This window comes from Macrobrachium rosenbergii, chromosome 9 (assembly GCF_040412425.1).
Source record: "Macrobrachium rosenbergii isolate ZJJX-2024 chromosome 9, ASM4041242v1, whole genome shotgun sequence".
In the NCBI taxonomy this organism is placed as follows: domain Eukaryota; kingdom Metazoa; phylum Arthropoda; class Malacostraca; order Decapoda; family Palaemonidae; genus Macrobrachium; species Macrobrachium rosenbergii.
Window position 1 is genome coordinate 26,732,994 of NC_089749.1, and position 15,346 is coordinate 26,748,339.

Sequence of the window (15,346 nt, forward strand, 5' to 3'; positions counted from 1 at the left end):
AAGAAATAGTAACAAATGTAGATGATTTAGAAGTTCAAGTAATTTTTTTAGAGGATTGTGGTACCCATATTCAGCTGTTTTACGCAATTCATGATTCACAAGCTGCATCCATCATTTAAAGCTATCGTATAAAACTAGGTACCTATTCCTCTGGTCCCAAATACATACAGGTAATGCAATGATTGCAAATTTGTAATTTTTTTTTTTTTTTCCTTAAATGTAGTAGGTTGACTGTTTTATAACTTTGCAAGTCAAATATATGCCAGACAGTATCTTAAGCTATACCATCCTTGTGTTCGACCACAACAGGAAAAATGGTTGCATTGCAGAATAAACATATCAAGTATAGACATTTGTCATAAATGTTATAATTAACAGTAAATGCGGATGCAATTAACAGTAAATGCGGATGCCTCATGCTACAGAAGACTGTGGAATGCTACAGATCAAAGAGGGAGTTAATAGGATATGAGCTCTCTTCACCATCTAATAGCATTTAGTTTTTAGCACTGCACCTTTAGTATCCATCAAGTCTTCATAATTATTATTTTCATATTCATCTTCACTCTTCAATCATGCTTAAGTAAATCTCAAAGAAACTTATATGCTGTAAATGTTGTCTGCAGATGACACTTAACACAACATTTCAACATTTATGCCATCTAGAGGAAGAGTTAACCATCATTTAAATTTCATTTTCAGTTATTTACAAAGTATCTTTACCTATAAGCAAGGTTCATTGATGTGGTAGCCATTAAGACTGGAACAGGTAATGGCATATGCTTGTGATGTGCCATTCTTGGTGTACATTGGAATACTAAAGGTTCTTTGTAACACCTGTACAACCCCAGTTGCATTGGTGGTATGCCTTGTACTTTACATCTGCTCACTTTAGTTTCTTCCCACAAAGTTGTTAAATTTAATACAGTGTACCATTGTCAAATGTCACTTATGAACAAACCCTTTTAAGAGGCTAGCATGATAACTGGCGGCCTCAATAAACAGGTTTGCGACCACTTCACATCATGTTCAGATTTGCAAGTGAGGGTTTAAATAAGGCATTTCTAAGCTATTCCTAGCATCAGTGGAATCCTGTCTCCCTCTCATCGTATTCTATTCTACAGTTAATAAGATAGTTATCTCTGTCTGTAGAGAGTATTAATGATGTTTTTATATCCTCAGCATGTTTGATGTGGGTGGCCAGAGAGATGAGAGGCGAAAATGGATTCAGTGCTTCAATGACGTAACAGCCATCATATTTGTGACTGCCTGCTCATCTTATAACATGGTCCTAAGGGAAGATCCCAGTCAAAACCGGCTACGAGAGTCACTAGATCTCTTTAAAAGTATATGGAATAATAGGTAAGGCGCATCAAATGCTCAGGCTTCCTAGTATTTTTCAAAGAAGCTGGAGTCCTATTTATCCATAGTAAAAGCATAATAAAAGTGTAAAACTTGTAGGTTCTTTTGATTTAGTCATCAAGTAGGTTGATGTCAAAACAATTTCAAAGTAATGCATATGATAAAGCCGCTGGCTCATTGATATGTTAGCATAATTTATAAACCATTTTGATATAGTGTTTTATGTGATTCTCTGAGTTACAATGGATTTGTTTACAGTACTTGTAAAAAGCTCGAAGCTATAAATTAGATAAAATGCTTTTCTTCATGAGTAGTGTATAACTGCAGTATTGTAATTTTTTTTCATTTATGAAGAGTATGCACATCCGTAATTTCTCCATAGGTTCAGCTGCTCTTCTTGCTCTATGTGTAGCAACTCCCACCCATGCCAAGTGCTATCCAAAATTTTGAATGTATTTGACATACATGGTTCTGTGAATCTAGCATAATAGGCCTGGTTTTACTCAAAATATCCATTTAGTCATTATGCTGTATTTAAGAGTGTAAATTGATCTATTCAAAAGAATATGAAAAGTATACTCTTCTTGGCATTCATATTGTAATATTGGTTATTATGAATTTCAGTCTGTACCTGCGTGCAGTAATCATCTTGAAATTCAATTGAATTTTATTGCCTTTACTAAGTTACGGTATCTTATGTATATTTACTTCTTCAGTAATGTCATGTATATGTTTATGGTTAGCTTTTATGTTCCAAATTATTTCCTCATGTTAATTTGAAAGAAATATTTTTGAAATAAGAAAGGGTAGAGATATGGATTTAGCCTGGTCCAGGAGACTGGTTGTGTTGGTGTAGATTTTTCTTCAAATCATCCAGGCGAGCCGTGGTATTTAGGAAAAATCGGCAGAGGTAAAAGCTCTGAATGAATAAGTGGGATGTGAAGTTCATATAAGCTGAGAATCCTTTATCCAAAATGCTTTGGACTGGAAGTGTTATGGAGTTTGGTAGTATGACTTCTGTGGAAATTGCACATGCTGTAAAAAGAGTTATTCTTAGAAAAGGGACATTGAAGATAATCACCCTTACATATTGCCATATCTTTTATATGGCATGTCTTTTATAAGGTATCTTAAAATAAACTATTATTGCCAGAGAAAATTAATCCATACAAATATCATTTCATGAAGACCAAATAAAGTCAAAGTAGGCTATGCACAGTTTACTCTTTCCCCCAGCCATCCTACACCCCATTACATGCTTTACACTTTCTTTCCCCCACCCTGCTTACACCACAGTGCTCACCCAGTTACAGTATATACACGGGTTATTCCTATGATTAATTTGTGAATTCACGCAAGCAAACACAGTAATACCCAAGAGAAAATATGCTTCATAGTAAGTGATATACTTAGGCCAATTCATAGGAACACAATACAAGAAAACCTCAAGAAGTGTTTATTTATTAATTAATGAATAACATGCTCATCAGTTTGAGTATTAATTCTTTTACTTGTAGACCTTGTAATTGAAGGTTTTCCAAAAATATGCATTAGGGCATGTCCCTGTAACATTTTGTTTCTTAAATTTTGGCTGGAGTTCATAGTTACTAATGAATTATGTGCATAAATATAGATAGTTATTTTTCTTAACTTCACAATCTCAGCTAAGTCAGCCATAATATACAACCTTAAGCATGCAGATGTTAAGTATACTGTAATACATTCCAGGTTCAAGGCCACTTCTAAACCTTGGTACCAGGTTGACAGTGAACTTATCTGTTCCCTTTTCTTTGCAGTACTCTCAATTTGCTCGTACGACACCTTTACGCTTTCAGGTTGAAATGTATCGTGTCTAGTAGTTGTTTCTGACTCATATCTCATAGAGAAATTTTGCTGAGACAAGAACTTTTCTGTTGTATTCTTACATTAGGATTCACCTTGTAAATATCCATAAGGTGGAGCAGTGTTTGATTGTATCTCTTTATTGTCCTTTTTGGATACAGACTGTTGAATCCATATGTATGTACAACTTGCTTACAACCTAAAATTTTTCGCATAACTTCCAGCTTTGTATAGGGTCCCCTGTCCAATTTGTTATCAAGGCAAATTCTTTTCTGTTTAGCATAATTAATAAAAGTGCCCTTTCTCCCTTAATGGAGTTTTCTGTCTTCTTGCTGGAGGGAAAGATGGACACTGACAGTCCCTGTTGTTGTGATGTAGGAATTCCCATCTGTCAAGGTTGGCATAGTAATTGTTCATGTACAGAATATGACCCCAAGGAAAAGGGTCCAGAAGTGCTTCATGGCTGTTCACGAGTGGCTTTGAGGTTATTAACAGGAAAATGCGTATTCATTCTGGGATAGAAGGCATCCATCACATCGTGGATGAACAGTCACAGATAACGTAAATTTATATATGAAACTGGTGCCTTTAGGTTTAGCATGCTTATTAAAAATAAGGGATGTTTTAAGTAAGGCTTTCAACATCCACAAAAGGAATTAAAATAACCTGTAAATCATTTATGTAGCTGTTTCTTGATGTTCTTTTATTTTCCACAAGCTGTCCTGTGAAAGAGCATCTTTCAAGGTAACATTTGTAAAACGTAAAAAATAATAGGGGCCTGGTACTGATCACGGTGTATGTTTCGGAAATATTGGAATATCAAGAAACAACAGTAGGGCAGTGATCTCTTAACATATTTTCATGCATTAGGCATTAATAATGAGATTGTAAGGAACGTTATCATTCCTTCAGGACCACATCTTCCCTCTTTCTTTCTGCCCAAGCCTGGAGTTCAACCAAGAACATGCTGGCCTTGGTAATGGTTGTTTTCATCAATATGATTTAGACTATTCCATCAACCCTAAAATACTTAAAATAATTTTATTCCTCTCTGTCATCACTGAGTCCAAAATCATGTCACTCCTGCCTTTGCAGTAAAAACAATAATTTGGTATATAATCTCTTCCATCAGTCAACCATTATCTCATGAATCTAGTTGAAGTGGCACTTATCCAAACATCACCAGCTCAAACTTGAGTGCCTACCACATTGGTGAAAAGACCTCTTTCAATGAGAGTCTCTGCTTTGTCCCCAATCACTAATTCATAATACACACTTCCATCGCTTTGAAGATTACGTTGCCGGTCTGCTCCTGAGTTCTGTGTATCATCTGATTTTGTCCAACTAATTGAGGAACCCACACACATTTCTGGTAATAGATTAGACCTCATATTCACAGATGTTCCAGCTATTCTGAAGTCCAAGGTTTATGAATATATAGCACTACTGATCATTGTGCCATTGAGATGGACATATATGTAAATCAGTATGTTCCCAATTCCACTATTTGAAAAATGGTCTCGTTGAAATCCAGAGCCAATTGGGATCACATTATTGATGCTTGTCAGACACTTAATACTTCAGGTGCTGTATTAGACACTGATCCCAAGAAGTTAAATGAAATAACTAATGGCTATTTTAATAAGATATATCCCTAGAAAGGTCATCAAATTTAGGACAAATGGCCAGCCATGGTTTGATACGTGTAGACAAGTCTACCATGATGAACACCAAATTCAATCCATGGAGACAAAATCGTTCAGATTAATTACACCATTTTTGTTGAGTCTCGCCGTGCTGCTAATAGAACTTATTACCTTACAGCCGAGAGAAATTACAATAATTCCGTGAAGAGGAAACTTGAAGGAATTACGCAGCCTCATCTGTGGTGGACCAAATTGGCATCATTTGTCTTTGGGTCATAGAAACTCTTCTTACAAAATATGCATTTCTTACAAAATATGCATTTCTTACAAAATATGCATTTCACTCCAGGGATGTTAAGAAAATTCTGGGTAATCTTGATAGCTGGGCTGGAGAAGATCCTGGTGGTTTCTTCCCTTTGTGTTGTAAAAAAGTTTCTAGCCTGTTGTCTCCCAAGTTTAGTAGATTCTATAGATTTTTATGTTGACATAGTATCTTTGTGGATGAACCCATCTTAGTAATACAGTGCCTGTTCCAAAGAGTGGCATATCTGCAGACTGCAGTAACTACAGACCGATCTCTATTCTACCTGCTTTCCAAAGTTGCTGAAAAACCTATTTTTAAGCCACTAGGTAAGTATGTTGAATTTTAAGGATTGTTAGCTGATAGTCATTATGCATATTCATTATGCATATAGGAAGCAGCTAGGTACCTGCGATGCTCTTTTAGACTAGACATGCCATTTGCAATGGAACCTTGATAAGGGTTTTGAGAGCAGAGTATAATACAGATAGATATTAGTGCTGCTTTCGATCTGGTAAATCACAAGGCACTTATTTATAACCTTCAGAATCTTGGAGTGGGTGGATATTTTAGGATTACTTCAAGATTTCCTTTTAGGTAGGCAGCATCTAGTTGCTGTGGACAGGATCTTTAGTGAACCAAGACCTATTGTGTCTGGAGTTCCACAGGGCAGTGTTCTTGGTCCACTATTATTTTTAGTGTACAGTATACAAGTGAACATGGTTGTTGGCCTGGAGAACAAAATTGTTCAGTATGCCAATGATGCGACACTTGTGGGTGTAGCAAAGTCGTCACTTTTGAGAAATGAAGCTTCCCTCAGCCTCAGTTGGGACGTGGACCAGATCAGGGAATGGTGTAGTGTTGTTGGGTTATGAGACTGTACTCCAGTTGTTGTTTAAAAAAAATAAAAACACCTGTTGATTAGCAGACCTTGTACTGATTTCCCACCTCATCCTCCTGTTCAGTTTGGATGGAACTTTGTTGAATGAGTCTGAAGCTTAAACACCTCTAGGTGTAATCTTTGACTCACATCTGACTTTTGAGAAACACAATGAAAGTTTCAGCAAATGACGCATGAAAGTTAAGTATTGTTTGTAAGGCCTCATATATTTATAATTAATAAAATCAGTGCAATCTTTTTTATGCCATTGGTACTCCCTTTACTAGAATACTGCTCTTTGGTGTGGATGTCTGCTTCTGCCAGAGATTTGTGGTGGTAGGTTTTTGTTTCCTAATAGTAGTAGTTATGACTTGGACCATCAACAGATGGTCTCTCGTTTGTCGGTTTTTCGTAAGTTGTATTTCAACAGAGATCTTTCACATTCGCAATTGATCCCTGATCCCCTTTTCCTACTGAGAGCAACCAGATTTGACGAGTAATAACACCAATTTGCTGTAAATTGGCCTCGCTGTCGAACTTTTAAGTTCCAGAGGTCTTTTATTCTTCACACTGTTGGACTGTGGAAGAGCCTCCTAGAGGAAGTCATGCATTTGGAACTTCAGAAGTTCAAGCGAAGGAGCAATGCATTACTACCCTAATACTATTCTCCTTGCATTTCAATACATTTTTATCTATTTGTTAATTTGTTAATTTTTTTTTGTTTCTTTCTTTTTTAATAAGTGAGGGGGATCTCTTCTCTCTGTGTTTCCCGTTACCTGCTCTTACTTCTTCCCAATGAACACCATATTCATTGGAAGCTTGGATTTCAAGTCAGTGGCCCCTGTGGGCTTGTTCCATATGAATAGGTTTCATCATCTGAATAATTATAATAATAATAACCCTTCAGTGAATCATTACCTTCATGAGTTTCTTCATACTCACCATCAATCTGCATAATCACCATCTTCATTTCACAGAACTCCAATTGGAGAGGTATTTCCACATCTGTCAATGACCTTTAAAGGTACAGTATCCAATGCCTAACACATGGGTCTTGGACATGACCAGAACTGTTGTTAGATACACTGGCTGGGTTGATCTTACAGTATCAGCAGCATTTTCCATCTCTGAGACAGCTAGGTTGTTTATTTGTTTATTTATTTATTTATTTATTTATTTTTTTTTTTTTTGAAGTTCCCAGGTGTAATTACCTACTGCCCGTTTAAGCCAAATGAGTGATTTCCTGTTAATTTTGCCTCTACAAGACATGTTGAAAGCAATAATGTAAAAACAAATTGCTTTCTTTTCATCCTACAATATCTGAGTGACTTTTGACTTGTCTTTAATATTGCCCATTTCAGTATTTGCAGAAACTTTGTTTTGGTTGTTTATTGTGTATAAAATGTATACAAAATACTTGACTGAAAGTTTTACTTGATATACAGTACATCAGAACAACACTATCAAGGGAAAAATCTGGCAGTGGTATTTTGTTGGGTGGGGGATAACTAAGAAATTTATACCAGGTATTAAGGACTTCACAAACAGTACATTGTATTAAGCCTCAAAATAATTGTCCTACTTGGACTTTTACCCTTCAGACTTTTAAAGATAAAAATTTCGAAATATATACTTAATGCTTTCTATCAATTGAAGTAATCTGGTGAAAGGGTCTTATGTAAGGCTTCAGTAAAATTATCGTAAATCTGATTAAAATCATGTTTGCACAATATAGATTAGTGAAATTTCCTTACTAAATTTACCCCCCCGACAAAAAATAATGAAGGAAATAGGTTTTAAAGGTAATATGGTTTGAGGTACAGCTATTTAAAAGTTTATACTTGATTCAGCCATGAGGAAATGGTTCTATGGCAATTAGCATTTCATTTTTTAGTCCGGATATTAATACAAAATAACTGCTTGTTAAAACATGAATATTTATTCCCAGATATATTCAGTTTACAGGCTCTTAGTCCCACCCTGCTTCTATGAAGCAGAATATTACTCTCATTCCAGAGGATGTCGTAGTTGCCCAAGTCTTTCTTTATCTATGTCAATAATCGGAAAACAGTTTTCATCAGGGGCAATCGTCATGTAATCCATATATTTCGCAAATTTCTTGATGTTTCAAAACGAATTTTCATGTTTTTCATATGTATTTCAGATGACAAGAGTACAGTATATATTAAAGCTCTGTACTGACATCCCAGGCTCTTGTTTCATCATTTCCAACTTGCAAATCCATAATATTCTAAAGCAGAACACTAAATGAGTAAAGATTTTCTTTACTTGTAGGTGGTGATAATTTTTCTGTAGTGATAATAGATGTGATTTTGGGGACTTCTTTAACTTGATTACTTCATCCTCATAATCATGTAACCTGAAAAGAGATATGAAGATATTCCTTGAAGGTGGGTAGAGTTCTCTTGTTAGAGGTCAATGGCTTGGGGGTCATCAAGGTGTGAAGGATAGGAAAAAGGTTGGGTCAGTGTTAACAGTGAGTAATGGCATCTTCAGTGCATCTTTTTTGCTCTTTTTTTTGTGGGATTTTTTAATTTTTTGTCAGTATGATAACAATGTTTCCTGCATTATGGCATATTAGAAGTCCTCAATAAATACAGAAATGCTATCAGGATAAGACAAGTACCAAAAGGCTGAGCCAGAGCTATGAAAAATTAAACAGAAGCATATAAGGTTGCGTGTGGTGCTGACCACTGCTAGTGAAGTTATGATCTTTTTTCAAGCTAGGAACTCAGGTAAAGTTGCCAGTAGTGATATTTTGAAGGGAATTTTTCTGTAAATTACTATAATGTATTGTAATTCACTATTGCACCTTAGATCAAGTTTGAGGCTTTTTTCAGAATTTCCTCAATGTCTCGGATATCACTGGAAGGTTCCCTTTATCAGATATAAAACCTATGGAAGCGTTTTTCATGGTTATCAAGTTACGTGATGAATAACAGAATGCACAATATTTCGATTATAGATTCAAACTAAATGAAGTCTGTTTGAGGAGGGTCTTGCAAGCTGTTAAGTACTTAGTGAATGCAAAAATATATATGGACTTGATAAAAATACCAAAAGTCCCTTAAGCACAGTATGAGTGAAAAATTTAAGAAACATTTGATCAAAATCATTATGCATGTGTGTACACATGTAGAATCACTTCTCTCCCTCTCTCTCATGGTACTGTTGTTTTGATGTTAAAGGTTTAAAGAAGAAGTATCATTATTTATTTGCTAAGAATGAAGAAGATTTACAAAATCTATACAGTGTCCAAAATACATTGGAAGGTATTTAATGTTAGGCAATTGAATATCATTCACTGCAGGTGAAATCATGTGTAAATATATAATGCTCTATATCTGCCTGATTAACACAAAGATACCAATCACATTGTATCAAGGGTTATTGTCTTCGTCAAAACCCAGGATAAAATAACAATTAAAACTTTGAATCACTTAACCACTGGGTAAACTCAATGTGAGGGATTGAGCGTACCCAGTGCCTTGTGGAATTTCCCATTTGTAGTACGCCATTTTAGCATAAAAAAAAATGTCAGATTTTTAAGGTCTTCAGCTTTTGGAAATTTGGATAATGGATTCTCAACCTGTAGTAGGAAATTTTACATAATAGTAAACCCTGCTTATTAGAAGTGTGAAAGGTTTTGGAAGAAAGGTATTGTCAGTGTTTAACTGTTGTTTCCAATTGTATAATCATGATTAAAAAATATCCAGTACTATTTTCATAGGTAAAAGAGGACTTCTTCCTGCAGCTTTTTTCCCCCTGCTGAGAATTAACATTTAAACTACAAATTGGGCTGTCTCACATTGTCTTAGCTTCAGTGTTAATTTGCATATTGAATATGTCAGGAGATTTAAACAGACCTTTATTGCTTAGGGTTTTTTCAAATATCAATTTTTGATATCTTGAAACTGCTCCATTTTGTTTTAAGTCTAGTGTTTTATAAATGTTGTTGTTTAGATATGTTTTTTCTTGCTTATGCTTGAATAAAGGAACTTTGCTACTTACATATTGAAATAAAATTTTCTTATTGTGTCATTCCAAGATTTGTCGATTTTGTGCATGCTTCATGCAAGAGCTAATATGTCAATATCTTGGCAGGTGGTTACGCACAATAAGTGTTATCTTGTTTTTGAACAAACAAGATCTCCTCGCTGAAAAAATCAAGGCAGGCAAGAGCAAACTAGAAGATTATTTTCCTGATTTTGCCCGGTATCAAACCCCAGTAGACGCTACTGTTGAACCTGGGGAAGATCCGGAGGTGGTTCGCGCAAAGTACTTCATCAGGGACGAATTTCTAGTAAGTCTTCATAGACACTTGCTCAAACAACTTTTTTTCAGCTATACTAGAGTATTCCATCTTGGGAACTTTCGTAATTATAATGATGCAAATGTTAGTTTTCAAAAAGGTTTTGCGTGTATTCACCCTTGCATCTGTTATGGCTTACAGTTTTGGCCACCCCAAATGGGGAATATTATTGGTGCCCTTGTTAATCATTGGAAATATATTTGGCCTTACTGGTGAGGAATAAAATGTTAGGAAAAGGGAAGAAAGGAAAGTTAGTTGAAAGTTTAAAGTAAGGAAGATGGTAATTAGAAAAATGGGTTCTCTGTTTTTTATTTCAATATCATGATTTTGGGAGGCGCAGCATTGTATTTTATTTTCCGTCTGTAATATCCTTTGAGTGTGAATTAGTGTCAGATTTTGATTTTTTAATGAGATAATGTAAAGATGGTGTATCTTTTCCTTTTTCTTGTACACTTGCTTGACTTGTTTTCTATCAGAGTAGCAGTAAAAATGTCTTATATTTCCATATTTTCTTAAGTTCCCATTTGCCTCCTGAGAGTTACATTATGCCACTGGTTATTTATTGTATTGTCGGCATTTAGTAGCCAAAGATTCTTAGGCACATTTTGTTGACCAAATAGGCTAGTACTGTATAATTTGTGCAAGTAGCTGAATTATTAATGTTGGTAATACTAAATACTAGCCTCAAGTTTTTAAAATTAGTATAATGTTCAGATTTGTTTTATTTTATGTATATAGCCATGCATGCACTACCTATATGATTATGAACACACATTTGTCATATATTTCTGTAATGCCTTGAAGACAGCATTTTTTTAATAGCTACTGAAAAACAGGTCTTGTTCATTATTGCGGGCTTCCATACCTTTTAATTAATTGCTTGAAGGTGATTTCAAATAACACATAGTTGTTTGGCTGTCAGCGGAAACAGTACAATGGAGTGGGGGTGCGTTGCAGCGTTCAGAAAATTTTTTATGAAAGCATTGTTTATTGAGCATTTGCTGAGTAATTATGGATTACCACAGGTTGGACTAGTTGTTTTTATTCGTGTTAAGCATGCAAATGGGATGCACAATCTGTCATCATTCCCATATCTGAAGAGGGAAAAGTTTTGAAAGAATGACAGGGCCTCATCTATTGCCTCTAAATAAATTAGCTTGGGTAACACTGTACAGTATATTTTTTTCATTGTTCTTTACAGAGGATAAGCACAGCTAGTGGTGATGGCAAGCACTACTGCTACCCTCATTTTACATGTGCCGTCGATACCGAAAACATCCGACGAGTGTTCAACGACTGCCGTGACATCATACAAAGGATGCATCTACGACAATATGAGTTATTGTGATGGCCAGTATGTGTGGGTACAGTGGGCGGCAACAGAATCGCTCCATTTGAGCGAGTCAAACAGGAGGGCTGGGTGGTTTGGGGTGGTAGCACTGGGAGGATGGTTTAACCTTCCCCGTCTAGTCTCCTCAGTGGAGGGTTGTCACTCCCCTGGCACTTCCCCCCCTAGTCATTCAAGCTTCACCTGTGCTTTATGCGTGGCACAAAAAACTTCTTAAACCAGTTTTCTGTTCAGTCCTTAGTTTTTTTATTTTAATGACTGCTACAATAAGATTGTACGCACATTAATGGTATGGTGTTCCCAGTCCATAAGATGATGATATTTATTTTCTTCGGATGCTCCCATTTTTACTACCACTTTTACCTAATAGTTCTCCACTGATGGCTTAAAAGCCATTATTTGAGTTTAGGTATTGGAAATAGAGCACAAAATCTTTCTCTATCTTTCTTAACCAGGGAGTACTGACTGCTTCACAGTACTCCATGGTCAAGCCCCCTTACACTGATACTTCCTGACTGAAATCGTTGCTTTAGAGGAAATTTTATTGTAATTATAATTGTAGAGATTGTTATTCCTTTTATATTTTTATTTGAAAGCTATACTGGGATACCTATAACATAAGACAAAATTGTTCCAAATGTAGACTACTTAGCATGTGATGTATGGTCGTCAGGCAACCTGCCCTTAGCCCCTTGAAATGGACTACTGTAGTATTTTCTGCAGCAGCACCACAATGCGCCACATGAACCCTTGTCATCTTGCCCCCATGGACCACAAAAAAGCCTGTTAAGTGGGCTACTTATCCCTTTTATCCTCTTCCAAGGCCCACTTGGATCTCCCATATGTACCCTGTTTCCCCCTTCCCCGCTCACCAAGTTTAGCAACTGCCCAAGACCCTCAAAGTTAGGAGAGTACTGTCAGTTGTGCAAAATTAAAAGAAACTTATTTTAGAATTATTTCACAAAATAAAAAAAAAAGTTCTTCTGTCTCATGCTTTTGGTGTCCATATTTTTTGCTAATTTTATAAATATATATAATATAATATAATAATATATATATACTGTATATTATGTTATAAATGAGCCTATATAAGTTATGTCAGAGGGGACAGGATGAGATTTTGACTCAATGCTGCCACCCCTATCAGTTTGTTGTAGAAATGGCCATTTGATGAGTTTTTATCTATTTATTTTACTTGTGTCAACACCAGAGATCTGCTTTTGTGAATCTAACTATGTGGAAGAAATCTCAATTAGATTGAATTTATTTTGTACTTTTTTAATTTATTAAGTAATAAGTGCATCTAAGTAGACTGGTGACAATTATTTGTAGTTGTGGATGTGTTGAAACCCACCAAATTGTGCTATAATAACTGAGTTACTGATCAGTTCCACTACCAAATAATTTTCAGAAGCTTTACGTATACTTTTAACTTGTGTTTAACCTGCTGGCACCTCTCACTTCTCAACCTCTCATTTCTAAGAGGAAGTAATGTTATCGCCCGGTTTTCCTTAGTTCATGTCAGGAGGATGACATCAGTCTTGTGCAAGTCATCTAGGTGGTGATGTTTGTCACTTTTAATTTTGGTCTCTGTTGTGTTGGCTGGCAGAAGAAGGCGAGAGGTGCTGGCACATTGGAGAGGGTGCACTTGACCACCTTCCTCCTCCCCCCCATATGAGCATCAGTGTGAGCGCCATAGCTGAAGGTAACCATACTCATACATTGTGATGTTTTTGGAGATCTCTTACTATGGTCATGGCTCTCACTGTTTCTCAAAATTTTTGCACGCTGTGTTGGCCAGCTGTGCATTGTTGGAACAGCAGTAAAGAAGGCCTTTGCTGTGTTGAATGTAAGAGTTACCGAATGGAGAAATAATGTACATCATTGAATGCAGGTATGTGGAAGATTTTGTTAATTTTTTTTATATAGATTATTCATGTGTGTAGAATGAGGATGCCTGAACAACTTTGTGGGGAAAAAAGTTTGTTGAAAGTGCCAATATTATTGTCCCTAGGCTGAGAGCATAGGTGTAGCGGTGAGTTTAACGCACCAATTATATGAGTTTGGCCAGAGGAGTTGGATGGCACCTGATGGTGGTGGTGTGGCAGGGTTGGTGCCGTGAGTCACTGTTGTCAGTCTAGTTGGTGGCTGGGAGGAGGGAGCCGGGGCTTCCCTTGCTCCCTGGAGCCCGTGGCCCCTCCTGTGCTGCCAGCCATCCTGCAAAATGATTGCTGTGGTAATACTGGATTGTGGTTATGAGGCCTTCTATGGTTACCCTCAACCACATCAGCATCATTTACCACACACCTTAGTTAGGTGGCTACCGCTGTGGTCCCTCTACTTTGCCTGTACAAATCCCTTGTTTAGTCTGCCCCCAGGGCATAACACCAGCTTGTGTTTTATGTTAGAGGCTTGTGTAGTGCGCCTAGAACACCAGATTGGTTTAGCTGCGCTTCAGTCCCAAATAGTCTCCAGGGAGCATTTCCCCCCAAACTATCCCCACTCCCTTCCCCATTACTTCTCTGCCTGCTTCCCTCCAACTTCCAGTGCCCTATTCTCTTCCTAGGGAGTAGGTGGTGAAAAGACCTCCCAGGTCTTCAGCCTCCTACTACCCCAGACTCGTAGAGACCAAGCCTAAACTGGTAGCCAATTCAGACAGAAGGAAAATTCTTCTAGAAGAATTTATCTTCTGCTCTGATCCCTTCTATCGTCACAATCCTCTCCCCGTGTAGTTATAACCTATTAAAAAGTGTTAAAGAAATTAGACTATACCTGATTTTATGTAATTGAATGTGTTTAGTTAATGTATACCTGCTCTGTGTATTGCTTTGTAATAAAGGCTAAAGTGTAGGCATACCTCTGGTTTAACAGTGTGAAGCAACAACATCAGCTGCAGGAGTGGTGCGGGTGCGGGGTCAGTCATCCTGCCATCACTCTGTGATTGCTGCCTCGTGAGGTAAATTTGGGCGGCTGCCCCCAGCGGGTTAGGTGCTAATGTGGACGTGCAGGGGCTCGCAACACCCCGGGGGCTGCCCGTGGGCGGCCAACTTGTATCGTCTCCCAGCGTTGGTTGCCCACTCACCCCCAGCTGCCCCCGCAGGTCAGCCTCCCCCTGCACTCCCACCAATGCCCACCCCACTATACCTGCACCACCACAATATGTGAAAGCGGTTACTCGGATCCTGGGTTAACATTACTATCTAGCACATCAGATATATCAGAAGAATATTCAAATGCTGCGTAATGGTCACTGTAAATTGTGTAATTGTGAATAAATTTACAATGTCTTATTTACAAGAAGTTTGTGACTTTAATTATCCTCTTGTAGATATCCATAATGTTATGCAAGGGGTTGAATTGATTAAGAGAAAAGGAGGAAAAGTTCAATTTATCTCAAGTGATGTTATTGAAAGGAAGTTGGCTGCAGGGTACAAAACTGGAAAGAAGCAGGACTAGAGCAAGTAAACTTCCATGTGGTCAGCCGTCATAAAGGGAAAGCGGAGAAAAATTATGAAAATTTTTAATGATCAATATTATCAAACATCATGTTAAAACTCATTAACATAAGGCAGTCAAAACTGTTAAAATAGTTTGAAGTTGAATTAGTACATACGAGAAGAAATTCTGTGAAACA

At 37.0% G+C, this 15,346-nt stretch overlaps 1 protein-coding gene across 1 annotated transcript in view; it reads left to right on the forward strand.

Moving 5' to 3' along the window:
- Galphas (G protein alpha s subunit) overlaps window positions 1–15,013 on the forward strand; it is an 89,566-nt gene extending 74,553 nt beyond the window's left edge. The window contains exons 6-8 of the mRNA XM_067108755.1: window positions 1,183–1,362; window positions 10,157–10,355; window positions 11,566–15,013. Of these exons, the coding sequence (XP_066964856.1) occupies window positions 1,183–1,362; window positions 10,157–10,355; window positions 11,566–11,712 (526 nt within the window). The 3' untranslated portion in view covers window positions 11,713–15,013. The remainder of the gene's footprint in view (window positions 1–1,182; window positions 1,363–10,156; window positions 10,356–11,565) is intronic.
- Window positions 15,014–15,346: the final 333 nt, after the last annotated feature.